The sequence below is a fragment of the Hipposideros armiger genome, unplaced genomic scaffold (assembly GCF_001890085.2).
Source record: "Hipposideros armiger isolate ML-2016 unplaced genomic scaffold, ASM189008v1 scaffold_152, whole genome shotgun sequence".
In the NCBI taxonomy this organism is placed as follows: Eukaryota; Metazoa; Chordata; class Mammalia; order Chiroptera; family Hipposideridae; genus Hipposideros; species Hipposideros armiger.
The window spans coordinates 54,114-80,681 of NW_017731502.1; the positions used below are offsets into that span (position 1 = coordinate 54,114).

Genomic DNA, 26,568 nt, shown 5'->3' on the forward strand with positions numbered 1-26,568 from the left:
AGTTGATGTCACTTGCTCCATCGGGGATTATCGCCTCTGTGGTTTCAGTCACCTTTGCCATCCATAACAGGTCTAATGTGAGAATCTTCAATGAATCTTTGGCAAGAAAGGTTGAAATGTTAGCCGTTTAAGATATTTGTTGAAATACTGAGTGCCTACTCTTTAAGTAAATGGATCTTTCCAAACCCGAACAGCCCTGAAAATGCAAGAGCCTTTCAGGACTCAGTTTTCAGTGCAACAGATGGAAACCTCTCGATTACATGAGCTCACATCTGTCTCTCTGATTTGACTGGGCTTGTGCCATAATGTGCTCTGGAATTACGGATCTGTAATCCCTAGAAAGCATGGTTGAAGTGAGACTGACAAAGAGCTGGAGCCTAAAGGTTAATGGCACACACGGAGAGAATAAGGAGCCTGGAGAACTAATAGTGAAATATAAATGTCAGTGGTTGCAAACCACTCACCCATTTAATTTGCTAGAAAATATAGCAGACCCCAAATTAAAATGTTTCAGTTTTGCTTTAGTTCTTCATTAGCCGAAGCCCCATTGACCTTGTGTCAAGGCTAAAATAAATTTAGGAGCATTCTAGCATGGGAACAGTTTTAACAATCATTGTCAGCATGGTTTTAAAGAAAATAGGTTGGCGAAACACATGTAGGTTCTGCAATCTGTTAATAGTGTGACATTGTATTTCTTTATGGATCTCAATAGAGCTATTGTAAAATTTGGAAATTTGAAGTGGGGAATATTGTTTGTTACTGTTCATTTGATTCTTTTCAAAGTCATGTGTGTGTCCATTTGCTTACATGAAAATATTTTACAAAGTATTATTAGCTCGACTAGGAACCTTACTGATGGCACCTGTAGGGCATTCATTGAATATTTGAGTGCTGACTTTGTGTCCAGTTCTAGGGAGCATTCACTGCTGAACATAATACAGCTCTTCTCAAGAAGCTGACAGCCTAGTATCATGTTTTCTTTATAATTAGTACTAGGTATCTTATAAGAAACAAATTGGCATCATGCATGTTGTAAATTAAGATAATCTTTACAGAGAGTAAATTGTGTGTGTGCATGGGGGTCGGGAGGTGTTTGGAACCTGGGGGTGAGGAGAGGAGGGCATGGAATTGTAGGTGAAGGCAATCAACAAGGGCAAATGCTCAAAGATGGCCCAGTATATGAGGTCAGACAATTAAGTTCACGAACTCATCCTAGAAAAAGTGCTATGTACCTCCTTGCTGAATATCACTATGGTCACCTTTGAAGTACTCCCCTTGGGAAACTATGCACCGATTGATGCCAGTGCCTAGTCCACTCTTCAAAGCAATTTTGGAACTCTTTCTGGAATGGCTATCAGAGCTGTTGTCATATTCCCCTTGATATCAAGTCCTGAATGTCATCAAAATGTCTTCTTTTCAATATTTCCTTTATCTTTGGATAAAGAAAGAAGTCACTGGGGTCAGATCAGGTAAGTAGGGAGGGTGTTCCAATGTAGTTATTTGTTTGCTGGCTAAAAACTCCCTCACAGACAGTGCCGTGTGAGCTGGTGCATTGTCGTGATACAACAGCCATGAATTGTTGGCGAAAAGTTCAGGTCATCTAACTTTTTCACGCAGCCTTTTCAGCACTTCCAAATAGTAAACTTGGTTAACTGTTTGTCCAGTTGGTACAAATTCATAATGAATAATCCCTCTAATATCAGAAAAGGTTAGCGACATCATTACTACCAAGTTCACAGACTAAATTGTTAGACCTCATACATGTGAGTATTGGGTTGTTGGAAAAGCCATGACACATTTTTGCAACAAAAATCACAGAAAAAAACACGTCATGACTTTTCCAACAACCCAGTATTTTGCTTTCCAGCTTGAATGTCATCATTGGCTCCCCCTAGCCTGCAAAAGAAAGTTGAAACTCTTTCTTTAGCTTGGCCCAGTAGAAGAGACTGTCCAGAATTTTCATTCAGGAGAGCTGTAGTGGTGGCATCTGATCGAAAGTGGGCAGAGGGAGGGCTCATGGACTTCGGCCTGTAGGATTTTGTTCACTGGCAAACTTCTTTTCATCCTTCAAGACCCAGCTGGAGCGTGATCTGCTCCATTAAGCCTCTCTGAATGGTGTGTGACTTTGAGCAAAAAATTCTAAGCCACATTTGGCCTCGTTTTCCTCCTGTGCAAAATGAGACTTCATATTAAGAGGATGACGTGACTTGATGGATATAAAGCTTTTGCAACATCTCCCAGTACCAAGTGAATGCTTCCAAGTGTTACCTATCATCCTGATTAGTAATTTCAGGCAGAGAGGGTGGCCCGCTCCTTTTTGCCATCTCTGCACTTCCATTACCACCAGTAGATTGATTACAGGGGTGGGGGGAGACCCTGTAAATTCCCTGAAAAGCCTCCAGTGTGGCCAGAACTGTATAGGTAAGGTTGTTCCGTGTGTTAAAGGGGATGGGTGGGGTGGGGAGTGCACATTTAGTTACCTTTTTTATAGTCATTCCAGGGAGTCTATTTGAGGAAGGAGATTAGGCCAAATGACTTAAAGTGCAATGTAAAATCTTGACTGCCTAAAGGAGCTTCTATTTGTACTGTTTATAGGTGGGAGGGTAGGGTAAGGGGACTATTGTGGAATCATAAAGGACTTGGTTTTCCTGCTCTTTGTCCCCTGCCCTATCCCAGCTCTTAGCTCTACTCTCCCTAAAGCCTCCTGGGAAAATCGGGGATGCCCTCTGCCTCAGCTCACTAAGTATCCCTGTGTTACACTGCTGGGGAAATGAGACGTGGATATTGCCACATCCAAACTCTCAAAACGGAGATTTACCTCATTATGCACCTAAGGGCATAAGGAGACACTTTCATTATATATAATTGTATTCTGTTTCAGTGATGCCGACTTCTTCAGCGGGTCTTGAACCTCATTACATTTTTTTCATTTTCATTTTTGCAAGTGTGGAAATGATGTCATGCACTTTATATTTTGGGGTTACCCACTCCTTTACATCTAGGAGGAAAACATTCTTTACATCTAGGAGGAAAACATTTGAATTTGTGTTCGACCATGCGTTTCTGTTCTGCTTGATGAGCAGATGCATAACCGGCTCCAGAAATGCCATCTAGCCCATCACACCACGGCCTGCACCTCGGAGCCGAGCCGGGAACTTGCTGTTGGCTCACCCGAGCTCAGCTGTACCTTTGAAGTGGAGGGCAAGCCTTTCATCTTCCATCATTTTCACTTAATGACAGCGCAGCCTTTGATCAGCTCAATTTTCCTCCTCTTTTGCTTAATAATGAGTCACTTGGAGGTAAGGAGAGACCTGAAGTAGGTCCCAAAACGGCCACAGCGTTTTATGAGCACAATGGTTGTTTGACCTTCATATCTAAAGTAAATATACCAGAGGGAGTCAGCCCTTCCTGACCGCTCATTGATAAAATTTGCTCACTGGATAAATGTAAATTTAAAAAAAAAAGAAAGGTGGGAGTAGACAGGATGGGGAGAAGTAGAAATAAAATGGAAGCAACATACCCCTCCCCCAATATTTTAAATGGTTTCAATTTCATTTGGGGAACTCCCCTTCACACTGGCCTGCACATAAACTCCTCAGCATCATAGGGATGTATTGTGTTTTTGAAACTAAATTCTACATGCTAGTGGAGTATTCATTTTCAGATTAAATTTTGCGACTTTTTAGTTCATTATGTAGCAATCTTTATTTGGGGGACTTGGTAAGGATACAAAAAGTTCTCCATAATTGGATAGAATTCTTGCACAAAGATCTTAAGATTTCGAATTAGTATTAAAATCTGGGGAACAAATTTGCAATAGCTTCTTGAAAAAGCAACCCATAAATTCACATACTTTGGTTGTGCTGCACACCATTACTATGCCATTTTTCTGAATATGAAATAAAAATATATTTTGATATTAAATACTCTTAGCCACATATGAAATTAGCTGTTTGTCTCTCCACTAAATCTCTAATAAACGTTTTAATACTCTTTCAAGCTAGTCAGTATATTTTTAGACAATAGTCTCTTAGTTTTTGTTTGGGTATTGCAAACATCTTTTAATAATAGCTTATGTAAACGACAATTATTGAATAAAATGTGTCTATAAAAGGACTCCAAAATATACTGCAAAATATACTGTGGAAAAAACCAACATAACTGTATCTTAGCTTGGCACCAATTTAATGAAGGATGTCATGTTGTAATTTTTTAGAATTGGTTTATTTTAACATCAGGTCGATTTCATTTGGGTGTGTTTTAAATCACTTCAGAATTTTTTTTCTATATAAGTATGTATTATTATTAACAACTCAGGTGTTATCCAGAAATTATTTATTGAATGAATGTTGATTAATCATAGATCATCGGAAACTCTTAGCACAATCCATGCCACTAAAACAATGGACATCTATATTAAAGAAAATGCATTTTGATATACTGAATTTTTTCTCCAACAATACAAGTAATCTTATTAGAATATTAAAAATGTCAGCCAACTAATGAAAATGTGGATATATAAGGGTTAATTAGACTTTGTTAGATCACCTTGTGGAACTTAAAATATGGAGCTATATTGCTAACTCTGTCTTCCTTTTTACGTATCGATAAGCTAGAAACAGAGTAGCTTTCTGGCTTTTTTTCAGTTTGTTTAGTTTCGCAATTTATAAAGAAGAAAAGGTCAGGGTGAGTATTGAGAATTACTAGGAAGATGAGGATCGCCTGTTTTGAAAAGGTCAGGTGACTGTTTTAGCTAAAACACATTTCCAGTTCTCTGATCTTTTAAAATGTCTCTTGGACTTGCCTCTTCTCCACCCTCCCAGATTTGAACATTGTTGAACCCCATCCTCCTTACACGTGCATCATTGCCTGTCCCCTGCTCAGGTGTGTCCATCCAGGAAGTCATCCAGCATGGTGTCCTTAGCCCATCTATCTCTGAAGCCTTGCTTTAGTTGTGTCAACAGCTATAATGGCTTCCTGTCAGTTGCCTGCCACATCAAGTCTAAACAGTCTGCCTGAGTTCAAAACCCTTTCTTATCTGACCCATCTATCTGTTTAGCCTAACTCTTTTCTACTAGAAGAAGTGAGCCTTTTGTTCCCGTTAGGTTGATCTCCCCCACACACGTCATCCTTGTTCTCTCCATGCATTCATGCCGTGGAATGCCCATCCCCACCATGTCCAAGTGTCCAAATCCTGCCTATTTTCCAGATCCCACTCCTGACTATTACAGCTAGAATCTGTCTTCCTCATACAAAATGCCCACAGCCTCCCTTTTTTTTAATGTAATGAATTTTTTTTCTCTTTAAATTAACATTTGAACACTCGATTTTTATTCCTAACATGGCAATTATTGATAGATATAACCTGTATAAGCTAATGCTCTTTGTGGTCTGGTCCTCGATGATTTTGTTGTTGTTGTTGAACAGCTTTATTGAGATGTGATTCACATACCAAATAGCTCACCCCTTTAAAGAGCATCTCTTTTAATTTGGCATTTATCATGTTCTTCCTTATACTTATTTATCTCCATGACTTGACTTACCTGTCATTCTTCCTAGAACTAAAGTTCCTTGAAGCAAAGACCAGATCAAACATCTTTTTGTTTGCCTTAGATCCTGGCATTGTCCTGCAAACATACCAGCTACTAAAATGCTTTTGAGTGGACCACATCCCCTTATTTCTTTTGCTAGTCCTAAATCTCATACCTTCTTTAGATGGGGTTATATTCAACAATTAGCATGTAGCCTTTAAAGTAAAAGCTGTGTGTGTGAATTTCTAGGATGATTTGGCAGTTACAAGTTCCGCTTAACTAAAGCCTTTTGGGATGAGGACCATCTCAAGAAGAGAGCTTGGGTAGCAGCTTTCAGAGCAAAGGAAAACAGACTAGGGTCTGCCCCTGGAACCCAGGTCCATGAAGTGCCCTGATGGCTTACCAGCTTTGTCCAAACATTTGTAAGTAGTGCTTATAAAGCTGGGTGATATGATTAAGAACCACAGTGCATGATGCAGACAATAAGGTTTATAAATATTTTAAGATAGGGAAGACCAAGGAATGCTGACTTGCCAAAGAAGAATTTGATGGAGAAGGTAGGACTTGCACTCTAGCTCAGACCTGAAAGGGAGGGGATGTTTTAGGTAGGTGGGAGGGGAGACAGAATAGTGTTTCCAGCATGAATGAACAGCAGGAGCAGTGGAGTCTGGGAGGAGTGTGAAGACTGGAAAGAGAGGAGTAAGGCTGAAGGGATGGGCTCTGGAGGTCTAGACTACAAGTTGAGAAGTTTTATAATTACTCCAGCAATCCAGTCCAGGGACTTTAATCTCTCATGATGGGCTGCTGGGGGACCATGTTGGAAGACTGCCCCAAAGGAGAAGGAAGAATTGAGAAAAATGATCAGTTAGTGTCATTGGTTTTTATTTGCCTGAACCATACAGGTCAACTTATTCAACAGATATTTATTGAGCACCTGCCATATTCCAGGAAGAGTATAAGCCAGGCCCTGGACATATTGGATGTTTTTCTCTTACTGTCTTTCACATAAAAACATGTCCCAAATTCGACCTTTGCTGATTTGTAATCAGGGGTGCCACATTTTATCCAGTTTAGCCCTACTCTCTTGCACAGCAAATAAAAGATGTTTAATAAATGAACAATAGATTGAGTGAGAATGACAAGATGCATACCCTTAAATTATTATTATGAAAGGGAAAAAGTTACTTTTTTATACTAGAGAAATCTGTGGGCACCATCTTAACCAAGTTATCAAGTGTAACTTCACCAGGATTCTTGGGATGTGCTGCATTGAGATGTGCACAGTATCATCTCTGTGGTGTTCTTGCCAGAAATGTTCAACACAAATCTAATCACAAGGATATGATCACACCACAAAGAATTGTAGGACAGCTAATTGGTCTGGATTATTTAACAATGTCAATGTTGGGCCGGCCGAGTGGTGTGTTGGTTAAGTGTTGGCTTGGGACACCAGCTCTGAGCAGCAGAAGCCCGGTTCGGATCCCACATGAGGGCCAGTGACGCTGCCCTCTACAGCTAAGATGGTGAACAACAGCTCGACCTGGAGCTGGGCTGCCGTGAGTCGTCTTTGAAGGCATAGGCTGCAGCCCCTGCTGCAGTGGGCTGCCTGCCATAAGCTACCGTGAGTGGCTGGCAGCCAGCGTGAGCTGCTGTGAGCGGCTGTCCAGTGGCCGGTGAGCAACTGCCTCAGCCGGGAAGAGCGCAATGATAATACCAACATGGGCCAGTGAAGAGACATCCTCCACAACTAGACTGAAGAACAAAAGGACAGCAACATGTCTGTTCCCCTTCCCTGATTCCCCAATACTGTTCTCCTCCTCCAATTCCCCAGTAAAATCTTTTAAAAAAAAATGTCAATGTCAGGAAACGAAAAAAGATAGAAAAAGTTTCTTTAGATAAAAGAAAATTAAAGAGGCATGACAACTGCATCAAGCAGTGTGTGATTCTTTTTTTTTTTTTAAGATTTTTTTGGTGAATTGGGGAAGGGGGACCAGCCAAGTTGTTGTTCTTCAATCTTTATTGTGGAGGCACCAGTGGCTATCTGGCTGCGCATTGGCAGCTCGTGGCCTCTAAGCTCAAGGTGTTGTGTTCATTCAGTCTTAGTTGCGGGTGGGTGTTGCCACCATCCCATGCGGGAGTCGCACCTGGCAGCCTTGTTGTTAAGAGTGCACACTCTATCCACTGAGCCATGCGGGTGGCAGCTCAGCTGAAGGCGCTGAGTTCAGTCTTAGTTGCGGGTGGGCATAGCCCACCATTGAACCGGCAATCTTGTTACACCAGCTGAGCCATCCTGCCAACAGCAACAGCTCAGCTTGGGTGCAGCGTCACTGGCCCATGTGGGAATCAAACCGGCGGCCCTGTTGCTCAGAGCTCACGCTCTTAAGCCAACTCTTAACCAACTGAGCCACTTGTCTGGCCCCACAGTATGTGATTTTTGATTGGATCCTGGGTGCCCCCCCCCCCAAGAAATAGTTCAATTGGGCAAATTTGAATATGGGTTGGATATTTGTGACTATATGTCCACTTTTCTTATGTGTGATAATGATATTGAGGCTATGTCTTGCTCTTAGAAGACACTTTTTGAAGTACTTAGGGGTGAAATATCATGATGTCTACAGGCTACTTTTAAAAAAAATATAGCAATTATAGCCAAAAAGTATGTGTGTGTAGATAATCTGACAAAGTGAATCAAGGTGAAGGGAATGGGATGTTCATTTTCTGTTCAGCTTTTGAGTAGCTTAAACTTTTTTTTAAAGAAAAAGTTGGAAAAAATAAAATTATTAGGTACTTAGCTCTTTCAGTGATCAAGTTTGCAAAATCTTACTGTAAATTTCTCATTTTACCAGTCTTCATAGTTATTAGGCGCTTGAATGATGTGCATGCCTGAGTCCTTGCTGCTGCTTTCACTCTCTCAGTATTGTGGAGCCTTTGAACTTTGTGTCCTATTTTAATCCTTGGGAAATTCACTGTGGGGCTTCTGAAACCAACATGTTTAACATCGATAAGTTATACAGTGAGTTACTGCATCTTGGTGGGACAGGAGAATGACTTTCTGATAATGCGATTTCATATTTGAAACAGGTAGGCCGGGTCATGGCCTTCAGTCCATATGCCAGTTTGTGGAAGAATTTTGAATTGGTTCCCGGGAACCTGATCTCATTCCTCAGGGTCTGGACTAGAGAATGTATTGCAGAGAACAAAATTGCCTATTTATCTTTTGAGAGACCACAGCACACGTGTTAGTATAGCTCAGGAATCTATAGTTTTTGAGTTGGAGGTGGTGTTAGAAGGTCACTGGGACACCGCCATGCAGCTCAGCCCAGCCCGAAGGGATGAAACACAGCAGCAGGATGCCTTTGTATTGGGTTTTGGAAGTCAAGATAAATATGGATGGACCAGGGGGTTTCTGAATTCATTCTAGTGAGGAGAAAGGTGAGTGTGTGTGGGGAGGAGGGGGCACTGGCTTACCAAGCATGGGGCACTGTGCCAAGTTTCTCCTTTAATCCTCGAATGAGCTCAGGGCCTCTGTGTGAATTTTCACACATGTGGAAACAGTCACAGGAAGTCAGGTAGGTAGCTGCCCCAAGGTCACCCTGCTGGCTCCTGCTGGAGCAGATTTGGAACGCTGCTCACTGACCCATGCTCCTTGGCACGACATCTGACCTTTTAGATTAGTTGGTGGAAACTGTATATGTGCGAAGTTTATTAGAGGAGAGGAACTCTCCTGAATAGTGGGAGCGACATTTTGAGACGTTCCCTTTGCCCGTCTCATTTCATCCTCTAAATGGGAGTCATATCAACTGACGGAATTCAACAAATAGTATAATTTTTTTTAAAACTTTATTGGGGAGCATTGTGTTTTTTTCGAGGAACAATGTGTTTTTTCTAGAACCCATCAGCTCCAAGTCAAGTTGTTGTCTTTCAATTTTAGTTGTGGAGGGTGCAGCTCAGCTCCAAGTCCAGTCACCATTTTCAGTCTAGTTGCGGGGGGGCACAGCCCACCATCCCGTGTGGGAGTTGAACCGGCAACCTTGTTAAGAGCACGCACTCTAACCGAGTCATCCGGCCGCCCACCGGCAGCTCAGCTCGTCATTGTCTTCAATCTAGTTGCGGAGGGCGCAGCTCACCGGTCCATGTGGGACTCAAACTGGCAGAGCACACACTCTAACCAGCTGAGCCACCCAGCCGCCCCAACAAATAGTATCATTTAAAAAAATGGCCTGTTCTGGAACTTTTTATAAATTTTCATTGACTCTCACAAAAATCCCTCAAGGTAGATGAAGAAATGGAGGCTTAGGAGAGAGGAGCCTTTGCCAAGATCATACCTTTTTGTGATTGCAAAGCCCACTTCCTACCACTGGGGTGCGGTCAGGGATGCAGAAACGAGTGCCCCTGCCTTCCTGGAGCACTGGCCGCACACCAGGACCCGGGAAACACTCTGAGTAGGCAGGCTGTGAGAAATCCATTCTAGAGGTTCAGAGTGTTATTGGAGACCAGAGGAAAGAAAGTTTAATTTTCCAGTTGCTCCCTCCACTCCCCAAATTGTCTCTTTTTTTCTCCCTCCAGTGGTCAGTGACTGATTCTAAGATTCATCCTGCCAAGGGCCACTGGCCCAGCCATGCCCTCCAGAATTCCCTTTAATTAAAGAATGTTTTGAACATGCAGAAACTAGCCTATTAACCTTAGATGTCTAACCTGTCTCACACCAAAAGGTGTAAAGATAATTTCTTTGGGTGTTTTTTTACTCACATTTTGAAGAGGTGAAACCGTTTCCCCCAGCTTAATTTCTCCACTTCAGGGCAACTGGAGTCCCCATGGGAGGTGGCTCCATTGCTGAAAAGGTTAGAACAAGCCTCGTTCAGCGATTCCTTCTAAACATTTATAATAATAGACTCTACACAGAGAGGAAATTGAGCCCCTAGCAAAGTGCCTGATTTCAATTCCATCTGCAAACACTTTGCTTTCATAATTCTCCTCCTTCTCATTAACAGTAACATATTACAAAAGTAGATTTGCAAGTAAACACAGTGAAGCATTTCTGGCAGGTTTAAAGAGTCTTTTCCATTAAGGAGGGTTCTGTGCACTTGGCATTAAAGGTTCTTGAACTGCTGTTATCTTCTTGGGGTTCACAAGTCTTGTGTCAGTGCTGGGGCCTCAGACGGGGACATGTGAGGACATGAGCTACACTGTACTGATGCTAATATGCAGGTAGACAGTCCTTCCACCTTTATCAGTACAGTAAAAGCAGAGCTTGCACCCCGAGACTCAGTGTCCCTGGTTTACTTGCAACTCTCTCCAGCCCTTGTCACAGCCACAGTCTGGGGTTGCAGGACCAAGAACAGAAGTCAGTGTGATTATTAGGTCTGGCTCAGGAAACCAAGGATGTGGACAGGTGTTTGATCTTTGGGATTCCCAGTTATGGTTTACAAAGCCCAAACCCACTCTGACACTGAGATATGCTCACCTTCAGCCTGTTTATGTCATGGTTAGGCTCATGAGTGTTTCTGTAAGCTGAGATGATGTATAGTAAGACATTAATTTGAGTCCTCTTACTTGGTGATAATTTCTTCCAGGTTAGTGATACATAATCTGTGAAGATACAGTTCAGCTATAAAGTGGATTCAATAGGGTAACTGAGATTTTAGGGACTATTTGAAACCTGGAGCACAAAATTATTTTAAGTAATGTAGAACATGCTAATTAAATGAATAGCAATGTATGAATGTGACTATAACAATTTTTAATTTACTTTAGAATATTTTTAGTACTTTTTCATATCCAGATGCACTTTTCTATTCAACTTTTTAAAACATTTTAGTGTGTATTTAGAATGGATATTGAGAATTATAGACATCTTACCATTTCTTTGGGATTGTTGTTTTTTTACCCTTTCCTTCTTGCCCCTATAGAGTTAACAGATATTTAAAACCATTGGGGACTGTTGACATCATCCACCCTCGGGTATGTCTGGGAGCAGGCGCCACCCAGACATGCTGAATCGAAATTGGGTGAGAACCCCATTTAGTCTCCAGGGACCCTCCCCTTCAGCCATGCTTTTCAGAGCAAACTCTGGTCTCTGCGGTGTGTTCCCTCGCCCTAAGGCCCAGCATGAGTCTCTGCACTTATTGCTGGTACTAAGTCAAGAAGTCCACTTTCTTTGAGCACCAACCCATTCGTCTCCTCCCCTCCATGGCGGGTTCTAATCAAAGTGGCCTCCGTGCATTAGATTGCTTCCATTTCTGTTATTCCCACTGTGTTAGGTTAGTCAGCGTAGACCACGCAGTGAAAGCTGTTTAGTCTCAAAGTAAAGAACTTGAACCTTTGAGTCGGACTAGGTTTTAAGTCCTCATTTCACCGCCTCCTTCCCTCGCTTTCTCCTCCTTTCCTTATTAGTCAGCAAGGGCTTCCATCACAAAATAATGTAACAGGCTGGGCGGCTTAAACAACAGACATTAGTCTCAGGAGGCTGGACCTCTGAGATCAAGGTGTCTGCATGTTTTTTTCTGAGGCCCCGCTCCTTGGCTTGTAGATGGCTGTCTTCATGTTCACATGGTCTCTCTTCTTGTCTGTCTGTGTCCTAATCTCCACTTCTTTAAGGACACCAGTCATATTGGACTAGGGCCCATCCTAACGACCACATTTAATCTTAATCCTCACTTTAGAAACCCTATCTCCAAATACAGTCACACTTTGAGGTCCCGCAGTGACCTCAAGTTAGGACTGCAATGTATGAATTTTGGTGGGGGGAGGTGGGGGTGGGGGTGGGGGATGGGGCACAGTTCAATTCAGAACGCTTCCTTCTTCTCCCCATCTGCCTTGCCATCCATCTTTCCTTCCTTCCTTCCCTTCATCTCCACCCTAAGTTCTTTCCTTAATCTGTAAAGCATCCTGCACAGCCAGAAAGAATATGAAAACTGGGAAATGTAAATGTCACTTTTCTCCTTCCAGCTCTTCTATTAATCAGCTTTGTGACCTTGAGCAATCCACTAATTCTTGAAACACTAATTTCATTAGCTGCCAAATAGGAGTTATTCTCCCCCTCTTCTCAATTACAGGACTGTAGTAAGGAAAAACCAGAATAATAGTTCACATTTTAAAATGCTTTTACAATAAAATATTCTAATATAAAATACAAGAAAGCTCTGACAAAGTGTGATATTTATGGAATTATTTGAAATTCTAAAATGGCATGTTTCAACGCCACACGTTTTATTGTGTTGTTGTTATCCTTAATTGTATTCTTAGCAGTTAGCAATACAAGGTTGCAGGATTTTTTTGGTCAACAATTTGTTGCACTGAAGAAAACACAAGGTCTGATCTGCTCAAGCCAGGCTCAGTGAGGGGGTCGGACTTGGCATAGCCTCCTCCGCCTGGCTGACTGGACAAGAGTGACCCTTAGCTGAGGTTTGGCCTCCAGATGTAAGATGGGGCTCTGCAAGCTTAGAGCTCTTAACCCGGGGCTGCTTGTGAGGGACAATGGGAAAGGCACTTGGGTTGCACCTTGAGAGGTGATGAGAAAGAGGGCTCTGTCCCCCAGTTGTAAAATCGTATGCAGCCCTTGTACTGCTGGCAGACACTACGTCACATCTTTTATCTCTGCTGGCTCGCCCGGGTTTCATCATGTTGCCTAACAGCCCTCCTTGTAAAAAAAAAAATAAAAAAAGAGAGAAAGAAAAAAAGAAAAGGAAAAAGTTAACCAGGATAGGGATAGCCATGAGTTGAACTATTTGAAAGAGGTTGACTTCACTGTCTTCTCCCAGCTGCTAGTTTGTGAGACAAAGAAGTATTATTTGAAAGAAAATGAATAAGCCCTGACTGCCGGGGCTTCTGCCCTGCGTGGTCATGAGTTTGTGAGATGTGAGATGGGTCATGAAATGTTAGAGTGCGGTTGTTTTATCAGGGTGCTCTCTTGCCAGTAGGTGACGTCATCCTGCTCGCCGTGGGGCTGTGGTCAGACAGGAGACATCCGCGTAGCCAAGTGGCTGGCTGGGGGGACCCGAGCTGTGGTTTTTTTTTAGTTCTTTGATTTAGGTTCAGGCATGATAAAAGGGGCGGGGAAGGGAGTAGAGCATCAAGTCTTGGAAACAGCAAAGATCTAAATTGTGGCAGCAAACTCCCTGTTGGGCAGGCATAGAGAGTTTTGTGAAAAACCTATCCTTAAAAGTTTTAGCAGGACACTTTTTACTGTAGTTGTACCTTCCCCTTTTCCATGAACACAAAGACACTGGTGTTTCAGCTTTGAGCTGTTTGACAAACCTTCATGAAATGACAATAAATGCCATTATTTTGATTGATTTCTCTGGAGTCATGCTGCAGCCTTAAATGCAGTCACAAGTCCCTGGCTGGTGGGGGGCCTACTGAGTTGGTGCAGAGGGGACTTGAGAGACCCAGGTTCCAATGCTGCTTCTGCTGATCCCTTGAACCCCTTAATCTCCCTGAAACCAAATCATCTGCCTCATCTCCATGTTGAAGGTCTTGGCCTCCATCCTTCAAGTTGTATGAAAGTCAGATCTGCATCTCGTGGACCAGGTTACTTTCATCTCTGGTGTCGACTGACTGCAACTTTCTTGTAGTATTTGAATAAACGAATGAAGCTAGAACGGACAGTTAGAAGTCGACTGATTTTTAATCACATCTTCAGCGACGAGGCAAATTATTAGTTAACAATACTTGGTTGAGTCCGTGTTTTCTGCTACCATGCGAAGTGTGTCCTGTAAAAGTGTAGTATGTCTCAATCAGCAATTAAAGTGAGACTTGACTTTGAAAGATACGCATTATGTGGACTGTAGACTTTTAGAGCCGAAGTTAGGCCATCAAGAGGATCTAATGGAACCACTTAATTTTACAAATGAAGAAACAGGCTGATGAGCTGAGTGCTGTTTTGAAGACCCTCCAGGTAGATTCCATGTTGCATCCAGTCTAAGAGGAACCATTATTTCACATTGCCGTAAGAAAGAAACAACTCTGCCTATTAAAATAAGACAAAATTGGGGCGACTGGTTAGCTCAGGTGGTTAGAGCGCAGGCTCATAACACCAAGGTTGCCAGTTCAATTCCCACATGGGCCACTGAGATGTGCCCTCCACAACTACAATAGATTGAAAACAACAACTTGACTTGGAGCTAATGGGTCCTGGAAAAACACAATTAAAAAAAAAAGACAAAATTTAGTCTTAGCTGTATTAAAATGCAGGAAATAAGGAGTGTTAGAATTGTTATAATATGGTAATAACGGGATTCAGAAACTAGGCTACATATTCCTAGGTCTCATTCCTCTTCTCCATTCTGACTTAAAAAGAATTCTAGTATTTCACTAAAATCTTTATATATTGGGTCGTCAGAAAAGTCATGACACATTTTTGCATTGAAAAACAGAAAAGTACGTCATGATTTCCCTGACGACGCAATAGAACATCATAAAGCTCAGTGATTTGTGTGTTTGTTTCTCTGTTAAATTTTTTTTCATTGAAATTAGTATATCTTGACTCTTGGGTCATAATCTTTGCTCGTCTTCACTTGGGAGAAATAGTTAAGGAATATTTTTGGTCCATGGATTAAGAACTACAATCATGACTAAAAACAGCATTAAGTAATTTTTGTATCTATTAGGCATTTTTTTCCTTCAGTAACATACACCTAGATAAAAAGGCCAAAACGTTTAAAAATTAAACTTCTTTAGCTATAACTGTAATTTTTTTTAAAAAAAGTGAAATTGACAGTTGTACTTAAGCCAACTTGAGAAACTTAAAATACTGGATTACTCAGACAGCTCAGATCTCCCTTCTCCTGTTTATTCTTGGAAAAGAAAGATAATCTTTTTTTTTCTTTTTTTTTTCAATTACCAAAACCCTTGTGAAATTTAGAATACACACTAGCACAAAAGAAAAAAAGTCTTCTATGCCCCCAAGATAAGTTCCCTTTGGTGTGTATTTTTTTCCCTCCCCTGATTGTGGTCAGGGTCTCTATAAATGTCATCATTTGTTTTTCTGACAGCACTTTGCCCAGCCTTCAGCACATAACAGGCACTCAAACACAGTCTGATTAGAGGCTGAACTGCAGCTTATCTGACTGTAACACAGTATAGAGATAGAGCTATAATAACAAAAGGTTCCTTTTTATTTCAGGGAAAATTAATGGGTGCTTGTCCTTATTTAACAGTTAAGTGTGAAAAAACCCCGAGAGAAAAGGATCGAATAACATCTACTTATAAAAATACATTCTTATTTTCGGGGAGGGGGGAAGGGGCCGGGTAATAGCTTTATTGAGATATAATTCACATACCAGACAATTCACCCAGTTAAAGTATGCAACTCAGTGGTTTTTAGTGTATTCAGAGTTGTGCAACCTTCACCACAATTAATTTAAGAACATTTTCATCATCCCCCAAAGAAACCCTGTAATCCTTACCGGTCGCTTGCCATTCCCCCGTCTCCCAGCAAGCACTAATTTACTTTTTGTCTTTTTGGATTTGCCTGTTCTGGATATTTCACCTACATGGAATCAGAACTATATGGACTGGTGTCTGGCTTCTTTCACTTAGCATACTGTTTTCTAGGTTCAGTCATGTCGTATACTTCCTGAATCAATACTTCATTCCTTTTTATGGCTGAATAATATTCCATTGTATGGATGTATCACATGTTGTTGGTACCCACTCATCAGGTGATGGACTTGGGGTTTTTGGCTGCTATGAGTAATGCTGCTGTGAACATTCATGTATGAATATAAGTTTTTGTGAAAATATGTATTCATTTCTCTGGGGTATATAGCGAGGAGTGGAATTTCTGGGTCATGTGTAACTATGTTTAACCTTTGAGGAACTGCCAGACTGTTCCTCAACTGCACCATTTTATGTTCAAGGGTTCCAGCTTCTCCACAGTCTCATCAACATTTGTCATTATCTGTCTTTTGATTATAGCCCTTCTAGTGGGTGTGAAATGTAACTCATTGTGGTTTTGATTTTTGTTTCTCTGACGGCTAATGATGTCTTTCCATGTGCTTCTGGAACATTTGCGTATCTTCTTTGGAGAAATGTCTGTTTAGATCCTTTCTACTTTCATATTGGGTTATCATTTTATTGTTGAGTTGTAAGAGTCTGTGTGAATATATTCTTAAATAGATCTTTTAAAGCTCCTTATTCAGTGGCATCTTTGATCTGGAACATACCTTACAACGCTGTAACCTGGGCCGCTCATTGCCCTGCTTCATTTACTCCTTCAGTCAATATTGACTGACCTTCTGTGTGTGGATGGTATTGTGCTCTGTGCGCTCAAGTATGTAAAATGAATAAAATGTCTCCTGTTTCGTGGAGCAAAAAACAAAGCCGGAAGGGAAGTAGCATAGTGATAAATTACTGTGGGTGCTCAGAAGACGAAGGGATGACTCCCAGATCGAGGAGTCAAGGAAGACAGCCTGTAGAAGGTGGCACTTTAAGTGACCTTTGCACGAAGCATAGGATTTACATACAAGAAGACTGGGGGAAGACCCTGAGTAAAGACCCTGAGGTTAGACAGTGTATTCTCTGAGGCGTGGGGACTGGTCTAGTTTAACTTTTAGGGCTGAAATTTTCAGAGCTTAAAAAGAGGAGCACTAGGAACAAAGACCAGAAAGGTAGTTGGGACCACACGTTGGTTTTGAATGCAGAAGTATTTTATCAGTGACTGGTGAACCCCTGGATGCTTGGGGTTAGGGTTGACATGCTCAGAATGGTGCCTTGGAAGACTGAGTTTATAGAGGTGTGTGTGATCATTTGGGGGGCCGGGGGGTGACTGAAAGCAGTACTGCTGTGTTACTGTCTTGGATACTGACATGTACAATAGAAGACAGGAAGGCCTGTAGTTAAGAAACTCCTGTGAAATTGTTTAATCTCATGATTTTCAAATTTATTTTTACCATGGATTCACCTTTCCCATTTTTAAAAAAAAAATAACACCTGAGGTACCTATTTTGGATGTTGCTGCCTTCGTTCAATATTCTACAAGTAACAATTTTTAAGTCAGTGTTGGTTGGTTGGTTACTTGATCAGTTATAGGATTGTGGGTCATGGAATTGCATCACTAATTCTAAGGGCTAAAGGCCTGGTAGATACTAGCTAGTCCATCCCCTCATTGTATGGAGGCCTTAAAGCGGGGAAGCGCGTGCCCATATTTGCCCGGTCTGAAGAAAAAGGAGAGTGTCCTACAGGTGTCTTGACTTCCAGACCAATGTTCTCCTCTATTTTACTAAAATAATTTTAACCTTCCTTTGCTACATACACAATAATGACAAATCCTGCTCTATAAACCCTGCTAGGGTCCTCAAGGGTGGAGACCCAAAGATAGACCCGTGTCCACCGTTCTTTCTAACTGGATTCTTTACCTCCTGCCCATAGTGCCTTTGCTCTAAGCCGTTTGTGGGGCTCTGGGGTATGTGGGGCTCTGGGGCTCGCAGTGTTTTGGAGGAGTAGGTGTTCCTCTGATTGGTAGGGGGGCTTGGCTTCTTGCTTACAATTAACTGTTAGCTGTGTGCCACTAAGTAGGTCTCTCCATGTTTGGGGCACAGATTTCTCATTCCTTAAGCCTTTAGAATTAGTGATCCAATTATGTGATCTGCAATCCTGTAATTGATCAAGCAACCAACCAACATTTACTTAGAAGTTGTTACTTGTTAATACTGAACTAAGGCAGCAAAACCCAAAGTATGTATGAGGGAATACTTGTGCCCAAGACCCCTTTCGGCGGCAACAACATGAATGTCCCATCTGTAGAGAATCTGGTAGGTCCCAGCCCTTACTGGGCGAATGACCACCTGTAGTTCACTTCTGGTTCCGTTACCCCCCAGGTTAGAAATCTCCAGTGTTTTCAGTGGATTTCTGTGGACTTTCTTCTTTTTGTTTCAGACACCAGCGATTCAGTCTTAAAGGTAAACAGTGGGTCAATTTGATGAACTTGAAATGCAAACAAGCACAAGAACTTACGCTAGATGGAAATTGGGGAGTGGAGCGCGGCTGTTGTTCTTGCCCCAAGAGTTTTGCTTTTCACGTAAAAGTGTGTGTTGTGTTGAGTGACTTCCTTTTTTGGAGTGATTTGAATTTGTTGCTGTGGTGGTGGCTTTCCATGGCAACTGCTGTTGCCACACATCTGGCATCTAATCAAATGGCTCCCAAAGCCCAGGGGTCCGCACAGAGCCTGAGCACTCCTCATTCTGCTAGTCCTGCCAAGGACGTGGAGAAACACTGGGCTGTGGGCGTGGTGGCTCTGCTGTGTTGACGAGGTTTGATTTGCAATGGCTGATTTCCTGGGGGTATCATCAGGGCTGCTCCAAAAGTAAGCCGGGCTACTGACGTTTCACACTGGAAAGTCCTCCCCTCCCTGTGGAAGAGGCAAGTATAAGAAAGGGGGACATATCTGGAAAGAATATTTTCTAATTTATTAGGGTGTAAATATTAGCACTGCTTTGTTTGCTTGTTTGTTTAAGCCTAAAATTACTAAATTGGAAATAGAGGTCAACCAAAATCTCACTGAATCTCTGAGCGTAGCAGGCCAGCGTAGGCCCTGTTTATTAGGTATTTCATTTAAAATGGAAAGTTCCAGTTTGCAGTAGGGCCAAAATCCCTAAAAGAAATCCTTACTGGAGGTGTGTTGTGGGTCACTGTATATTAGCTAGTTTATATCTTAGTGACTAAACTGGCAAATTTTTTATTTTTCCTGGTAAACATTCAGAAGGTTTTTTTCCTCACTCCTTTTCCTCACAAAATCATATTTGTCATACGTGTATGAAGCAAGCGACTGTTAAAACTGTCCACACATCTGCGATGATATGAAAATTAGTGGTGGCAAACAAAGATTTCCTTTCTTAGGTACCACAAGGCCTCAGATGAAGTTGACTTTATTCTAATATTATTCTCAAATTGTGACCAAGTAGAAACAAAATTGGTCAGGCCTTAGAGACCAATATGAATAGCACAACAAAAGGGTTATTCTTTTTGAAAAATTGAGGTCCTCCTACCCTTTGGCCAAATGACTTAGAAAGCCTAAAGTTTTCTCTCAAAGTAATTATTACTCTTGTTTATAAATTTAGAAGGTATACAACCTTTATTAAAGCATATAAAGGATTATACTTATTTTAATTCATAATGAGGTGCAAAGTTATCACCTAACACAAAGCCTTTTTAAAAAGGGAATGAAAACCATCAAGATGTCAAATAAGATCAAAATGTGAACTCCAATTTGAGTGCCTCACTTTGAAAAAAATCTTTTGAAAACTGCACCTGTGTATTAAGCGCATGATAAATTATGTGCAGAAACTGTTCTGATAATAATCATAATATTTTGAACATGCCATTTTTTAGTGTACTCTAAGATTTATTTCCCAATCAACAATGCATTTTTATTTCTTTTAACTTTTGGGGCAAATATGTGAATTATTAACCCATAAATTTTCCTCATTCTTTGAAAAAAATAACATACCAAAAATATAATAAAAATGTAACAAGCAAAAAAAGCGAGCTTGGCGTAGTTGTTCTAATGGACCCTATGTGTTAGGTCATTCTCTTACAGGTATGGAGTTGAATACCCATAAATCAAAAGACATTTCATGTTTTAAATTCAGTTTTGAGATTGCTTATGGTCAGTATTTTTTCCTTCTTTTACTTTATTGCAACTTTTAATTTTAAATTCTACCCTAAAGAGTTATTGAAGAAAATAGTAATTACGTGAGGTGAGGGAGGTGTTAGCTAACTCTGTGGTGGTAAACATTTTGCAGTATATAAATGTATCAGATGAACACGTTGTTTACTTAACCTTACATAAGTATATGTCAGTTACATCTCAATAAAGCTGGGGGGGAAAGAGTTATTGTGCTAAAAAACCACATTTATGTAAAATGTCTCATGCTTGGCAGCTAACCTTACGCTCAGACCGTGTTCTGAGAATGGCAGCCAGTGTGTCACGTTGCCAAAAACTTTCCACTGGGAGTAGTTTTGCAAGGGACCGGGAGGGCGGGGGGGAGCCAGGGGCTGAGGTGGGGACATTTCTCCTGCTTGGTGACTACATCGTTTCTCTTGCGTAGGTGAAGCTGCTCTCCGGGGAGAACCCAGGATGCAGACCATCCCTGTGGCGTCTGCCCTCACCAGTCACCGCACAGGCCCCCCACCCATCAGCCCCAGCAAGAGGAAATTCAGCGTGGAGCAAGGGGACGACGACCTGGACTGTGAAAATGACCACGCTTCCAAGATAAGTCGCATCTTCAACCCTCATCTGTAAGTTCCTTCATTGTGAAATGTGGGTGTTCTGATTTTGGCTTGCGGGCTCAATACCAGGGCCATATTTCTTTAGCAATTTTGTGTCAACTTTGTGTCAACAATGAAGCAAAAGGATGACTAGTGCTCATCTGCCAGAAGCGGGTATTAAATTGAGTGTAATAACTCATACAGAGACATCTGATTTCCTTCCAGCTCACTTGTGTGACCGTGTGTGCGTTTTCCCCACGGACGTTACGTTTCCCTTAGTGCTTCTTGGGGTGGTCGTCTAAAAACGTTGCGTTGCCTTTCCTGTATCACTGATGGTGGTTAGGAAAGTCAGTCTTTGGTAAATGTCTTTATGTGCCTGGGACATGGAAGGAAAGGTTAGCACCTGAGCAGACTTCTTCTGTAAAATGTTTTGCTTAGGAATCTAGAGTTGTACATACACATTAAGAAGTATTAATCCTAACCTTGTATGTTCACGGTATAAGCGTGAGACCTTCCCAAAGTGGGAATGATGGCTTTTTGTGTTTATGATAAGGTACTGCTCATCACATGTGATATGTGAGCTTGTTACGGTGGCTAGAGAACCAGCTTTGGGGCCAGGAGAGCTGGGTGCTAGTCCTTCACCTGCCACCAGCATTCTAATATAATCATGACATGAGTTGCTGCACTTCTGGGCCTCAGTTTCCTTACCTGTGAAATGAAGGGGTTGAAATGAAAACTCCGAGTCAGTGCAACGTGGCCCCGTTTGTATTTGGAAAACAGCTTGTGCACTATATCCCGGCTGCCCCTATGCACTCTCTTCTATTGTAACACGGGCGCGCCTCTCAAAGGGAGTGGAATGCCTCTTCACATGTTTTCGGGACTTGGAGACACCCAGCCAGCTGCCCCGAGAGTCTGCTCTGGCAATTGTGTAACCAGGCAGTATGAGCAGAGTCTGGGGTCTTGGCAGAGGCGGGGAGGTAGCTCTTGTTATGGGAAGGAGTCTCTCTGTGTATCCAGGTAAAAAAGGGCCTCTGGTTTCCCGCCTTCCCACGCACGGATTAATGTTATGGAATGATTCAAGATGCTCGGCTTCCCCGGTTCTGATCTCTGAGGATGCTGCTGTTTCTGGCAGGAACATGAGGCGGGGAAAGTTCCCGTTTCCTCATTGGCCGAGCAAGCCCTTGCGCAGTTAGAGGTGGCCGATAACGCCAGCAGCCCTGTGCTGCCTCAGCGCCAGCAGTCCTCGGCATTCCACGCATTCCAGCCCGCTTGGACTGTTGTGTGCAGTCATAAGACACACTGACAGAGGTATTTATCCTCCAATAAATCACTGCAGTGTTAGTCAGAGGCTGAGCCTGCAGTCTGGAGCCCTGGAATTTGCTACAATCAGGAATCCAGCAACAAGGCCCTGCAAAAACAATGAGCTCTCGCAAACGGGTTGGCTCATAAATTAGATCCTGGGCGCTTAGCTATTTGGAGTTTGTATTTTTGTTACTAGGAATTTCTTCTTCTCTCACATTCCCGCTTCCCCAAACCCAAATAAGTGTGTGTGTGTGTGTGTGTGTGTGTGTGTGTGTGTGTGTTTGTGTGTGTGTGTGAAGTTTTATTGTAAGGAAGGGGGAGGCAGCCCTGAGATACTATGTTCTGGGCTCACACATGCCTTAGTTTTGATCGTAATTCTGCCACTTACCAGCTGTGAGGATTGGACAGTCAGTTTATCTGGACCCAACATCCTCCTTTGTAAAAATGGCAATAATAATTGTTTGTGTGTAGAACTGTTGTGAGAATTAAGAGTTAAAATTTTGCATTGAGTTTGGCACAGTACAATACTCAGTTGATGTAGCTATTACTTTTATTATTAGGAAGTCCATTGTTCAGATATTGGTAATGATGATAGAGAATCAGAACGCTTTTATGGTGAATTTAATGTTTGAGAGTATGTACGTTTTTGTCAGGAATTATAATTTCAAATCCCAATTTGAATGGGAGTAATCATAATACCTTCCTCATAGGATGATTGTAAGTGCTTAGTGCAGTGCCTGTTTTATAGTATCCACTCAGCTTTAGTTATTAATAATATTATTCAAATATTAAAGCATTATAAATAAATTATTAGACTGGCAAAGCATCCAGAAAATGATTTCATAACTCCTTGGGTGGTTACAAATATGACCTTTGAAGTACAGGTCTGTGATGACACTTCAAAGTGTAAATAATAGAACCGCTAGATTTCATATGCAACTCACAATTGACGTCATCAGGCAAAGTTTTCGGAAAATAAAAACAACAGCACCCCCGCAGGCCAGACTCCCTGGACCTAAGAAGGAAAGGTTATCAGTGTGTGCTCACTTCCGTCTGGTGTCACCTGTTCACCATGTGATATTACTCATTTCGGTAACACTACCATTATTTCTACTTGTGTTTTCTAAGCGCCAAATGACAGAGTTCACAGGTAAACTGAAAAGATGCTGCATCTCTTAGCTTCTTCAGGTTGTAGGGTGCTTAGGAAGTATGTACTGTTGTTTGATTTGATGAAATGTTTCCTAATTGAGGTGTAACATGTTCCCTCCTTTTTATTTAACACGTCTAGGAAGTTTTCTGTAATAAATTACAGATTCATAGTTATTTGGAAAAGTATGGTCTAATATGTTTAAGAAGATTACAAAATGATTTTTGCTCGTTACCGTCTTAGAACATGTTGATGTTGTGTAATGAAAATGTGTTTTGCTTACTTTATCACTAAAGAAATCACAATAATTCGGGAGGAAGGAGTGTTGTTGAAAAACAGCTTTGACAGCTAGTTAAGAGGGTCTCAAAGATGTATGCTTTGGCTGCATTTCATTATAACCATCATATTGAGATATTTTCCAGTAGAAAGATGGAGAGATTGCGTGGCTCTGAGCCAGAATAAGGAGCTACAGAGAGTATTACTAAATTTCATCCGATTTGATTTGGGGAGGAAGAGGAGACAGAAGCGAGGCTTCTTTTGAATTCCCAGAACTTGGAAATGGAGAATTTCTGGGCTCTTACTCCAGCCCCTTATAAACCTGGGTCATTTGAACTCTAATTTTCTTGTTGATGTGGTGGCCCTGAGACATATATTTTTGGGGTTTTGTTTGTTTGTTTCCTAAGAGAAGTGTTAAGAACATGAATGACTTATGTGGAAGTTGAAAAGGCTCTGTTTCTTAGGTAGAAAGTGGATTAAAATATGAAGTGAGGGAGGGTAGAGTGGGGTTCCTCTCATGGACGTGTCAATAAGCACTTTTTCCTATGGCCTTGGTATTCAAGTGTGATCTGGTCAGGAAGAGCTCTCCCTTCCCCCCGGTCTGTTATGCATAGGGACTCCTGGATTTCCATTTCATTTGGTGAGCTGTAGCTGTCCCTGATTTGGCAAGTAAGAGCCCCTTCAGCTGGCTCTTGTGTCCTTGTTACGTGCCTCCACTTTTTTTTTCTTTGAGCACTTTCTTATTTTCTGGCACACAAGATGCTCATCTTGTAACCTACCTACCCCAGCCATGGAATTGGCCATTTCTCCAGGGTTCCTTGGTTCCTTTTCGTGGGGAATGGTATTTTGACGCCAAGATCTGCGTGCCAGCTGTTACTGTGGTGTCATTCCTCTAGATTTGAGTTGTCTGTAATATGGTAGATACTAGCAACATGTGGCAATTTACATTTAAAATTAAATAAAAAATTCAGTTCCTCAGTTGCACTAGCCACATTTCAAGCTCATTAGCCACATGTGGCTAGTGGCTACCCGATTGGACAGTACACATATAGGACATTGCTGCTATCACAGAGGGTTCCATTGAACGGCACTGTTCTAGACCCTTCCAGTGGAAAGAGCTGGGAAACGATGAGTTCATATTAACACTCGGATTCTAACCCGATTCCTCGTCCTCCCCTCTTTCCGTGTTTGTATCTCCGTGGTTCCCAACAGCATCAACACATTTACATATTGTTCGGTCCTACAGTGCACATAAAATAGTTTCAGAATTGCTATGGAATTAGCACTTTGAAAAACAAATCTAAAGAAGAGTTCAAGATTTGTTGGTGGTTCTCCCCCCCCCCCATGCTGAAGGACTAATAGTCAAAGTGCTGATAACGTCAACAGTTACTTGCTCCCCTCCCCACCTTTCAGTGGTGGTGTGTTAATTCACACATATATGGGTTCATTCATTTGTTTCCATTCAGTTGTAGATTTTTCCCCATCCTTGCTGATTTTTTTGAATATGTAAGACATTAACATGCTTCTAAAAGTCAAAACTATGTAATCATTTTGCAGTAAATGTAAGTCATTGTGCTGTGCACCTTACACTTATAAAGTACCGTTTATTAGATCTTAATAAAATGGGAAAGAGAAAAGTCAGAACTGTGTTAAAAAGGACTCAGAGAGAAGCATTCCCTTACCTCTGTGTCTTTCACTTCTTTTGTTCCCTGCCCCTCCCTGTAGGCAGTGAGCCTTCTTGTGGTTCTTTTTGTGAAAGTAAGCAAATAGATGGATGGCTTCTCATTCCTCCTCCTCTCTTACACAGAAGGTAGCATACTTTATATACTTACTGGAGCTCTGGTGTTTTCATTCAACAATATATTGTGGAAATCTTTTCCTGCCAGGTCCTTGTTCACAGCTGCATAGCTCTCCACTGTGTGATGTGCTCAAGTTCATTCAGCTGATCCCCTTTGTTTGGACATGTGGGTGATTTCCGATGTTTTATAACACTAGCAGTGCTGCAGTGGATAATCTTGTGCTTTTCTAATGTTTTGTGTTTTTTGTAATAATAGTAAAAACTCTTGAAGGGTAACGATGGATGTAGTATAACAGCATGCTAAATTCATATTGGTTTTGAGATGTATTATTCTAGGCTGCTGGTCTGGTAGAACCTAGTGAGAATTCTGTGTGGAAGAGTAGCACAGTCTAAGATGACGTTCAGAAACGAAGCCGTTTTCAGCTTGGTGTGCGCGTGAAGGTTTGTAGTAGGGCTGTGCAGGTAAGCTGTTCACTCAGTCCCCTGAGAGGAAGGGATCACACACTGAGTGTTTACTATATACTGGCCCTTTGCTGCACACTTTATATTATCTCGTTTAACCCTCACAATGCATGTGTCCCTTTAAGATGGCTTGTGTGCATCTGTGTGTGTGTGTGTGTAAGTAAAAGCTCTCTTTACAGAACTAGAAATTAAGGCATTGAGAGGAAAATGTGTCTGAGGTGGTGGCGCTGGGATTAACCCTGCTGTGTGTGGCACCAATACCAATGGTCGTTTGATTATGCCATAGCCCTGTCTTACCCGAGATGGGATTACGTGCACCTAAAGATGGACGTCGTATATTTAGGATGCCACTTGACCAATCCAGGGGACCAATCCATTTAGCAGATGCTAAATCATTCCTGTGTTGAATTGAATTGCACCCGCTGTCCAGAGAACGTGCCCTTTGGAGCTCGTGCTCCAGTTGGAGGAAGCACCCTCTTTTTGATCAGTGGTGTACTCTCCCCACGCACAGTGGTTTCCCCTGGCCTCAGAGCAGGGCAGACCCCATACACTCACACTGGGATCAAAGCCTTGGTTACTAGCCTGGGCTGTCCCCAGCTGCCGAATGAGGAAGGGCCCAATGAAGGAGGATGCTGCCTCCTCTCCCTGGCGGTCCTCCTTTGAAATGCTTCCTGGTGTGAAGTGTGGCCATTGTTGTTTTCTTTGCTTCTGTGACCATTCCTTTGAAGTTTTTTTCTCAAGTCTGGTGTAGTCAATTCTGGGTTATCCTTGAGTGCATTATCGTGTGTGTGTGTGTGTGTGTGTGTGTGTGTGTGTGTGTGTGTGTGTGTGTGTGTGTGCGCGCG

The 26,568-nt window shown here is 41.9% G+C and overlaps 1 protein-coding gene across 1 annotated transcript in view; it reads left to right on the top strand.

Moving 5' to 3' along the window:
* The window catches only part of VGLL4 (vestigial like family member 4), a 96,612-nt gene that overhangs the window by 18,686 nt on the left and 51,358 nt on the right, over positions 1–26,568 (top strand). Inside the window, exon 2 of the mRNA XM_019651073.1 lies at positions 20,579–20,768. Coding sequence (XP_019506618.1) covers positions 20,579–20,768 — 190 coding nt within the window. The remainder of the gene's footprint in view (positions 1–20,578; positions 20,769–26,568) is intronic.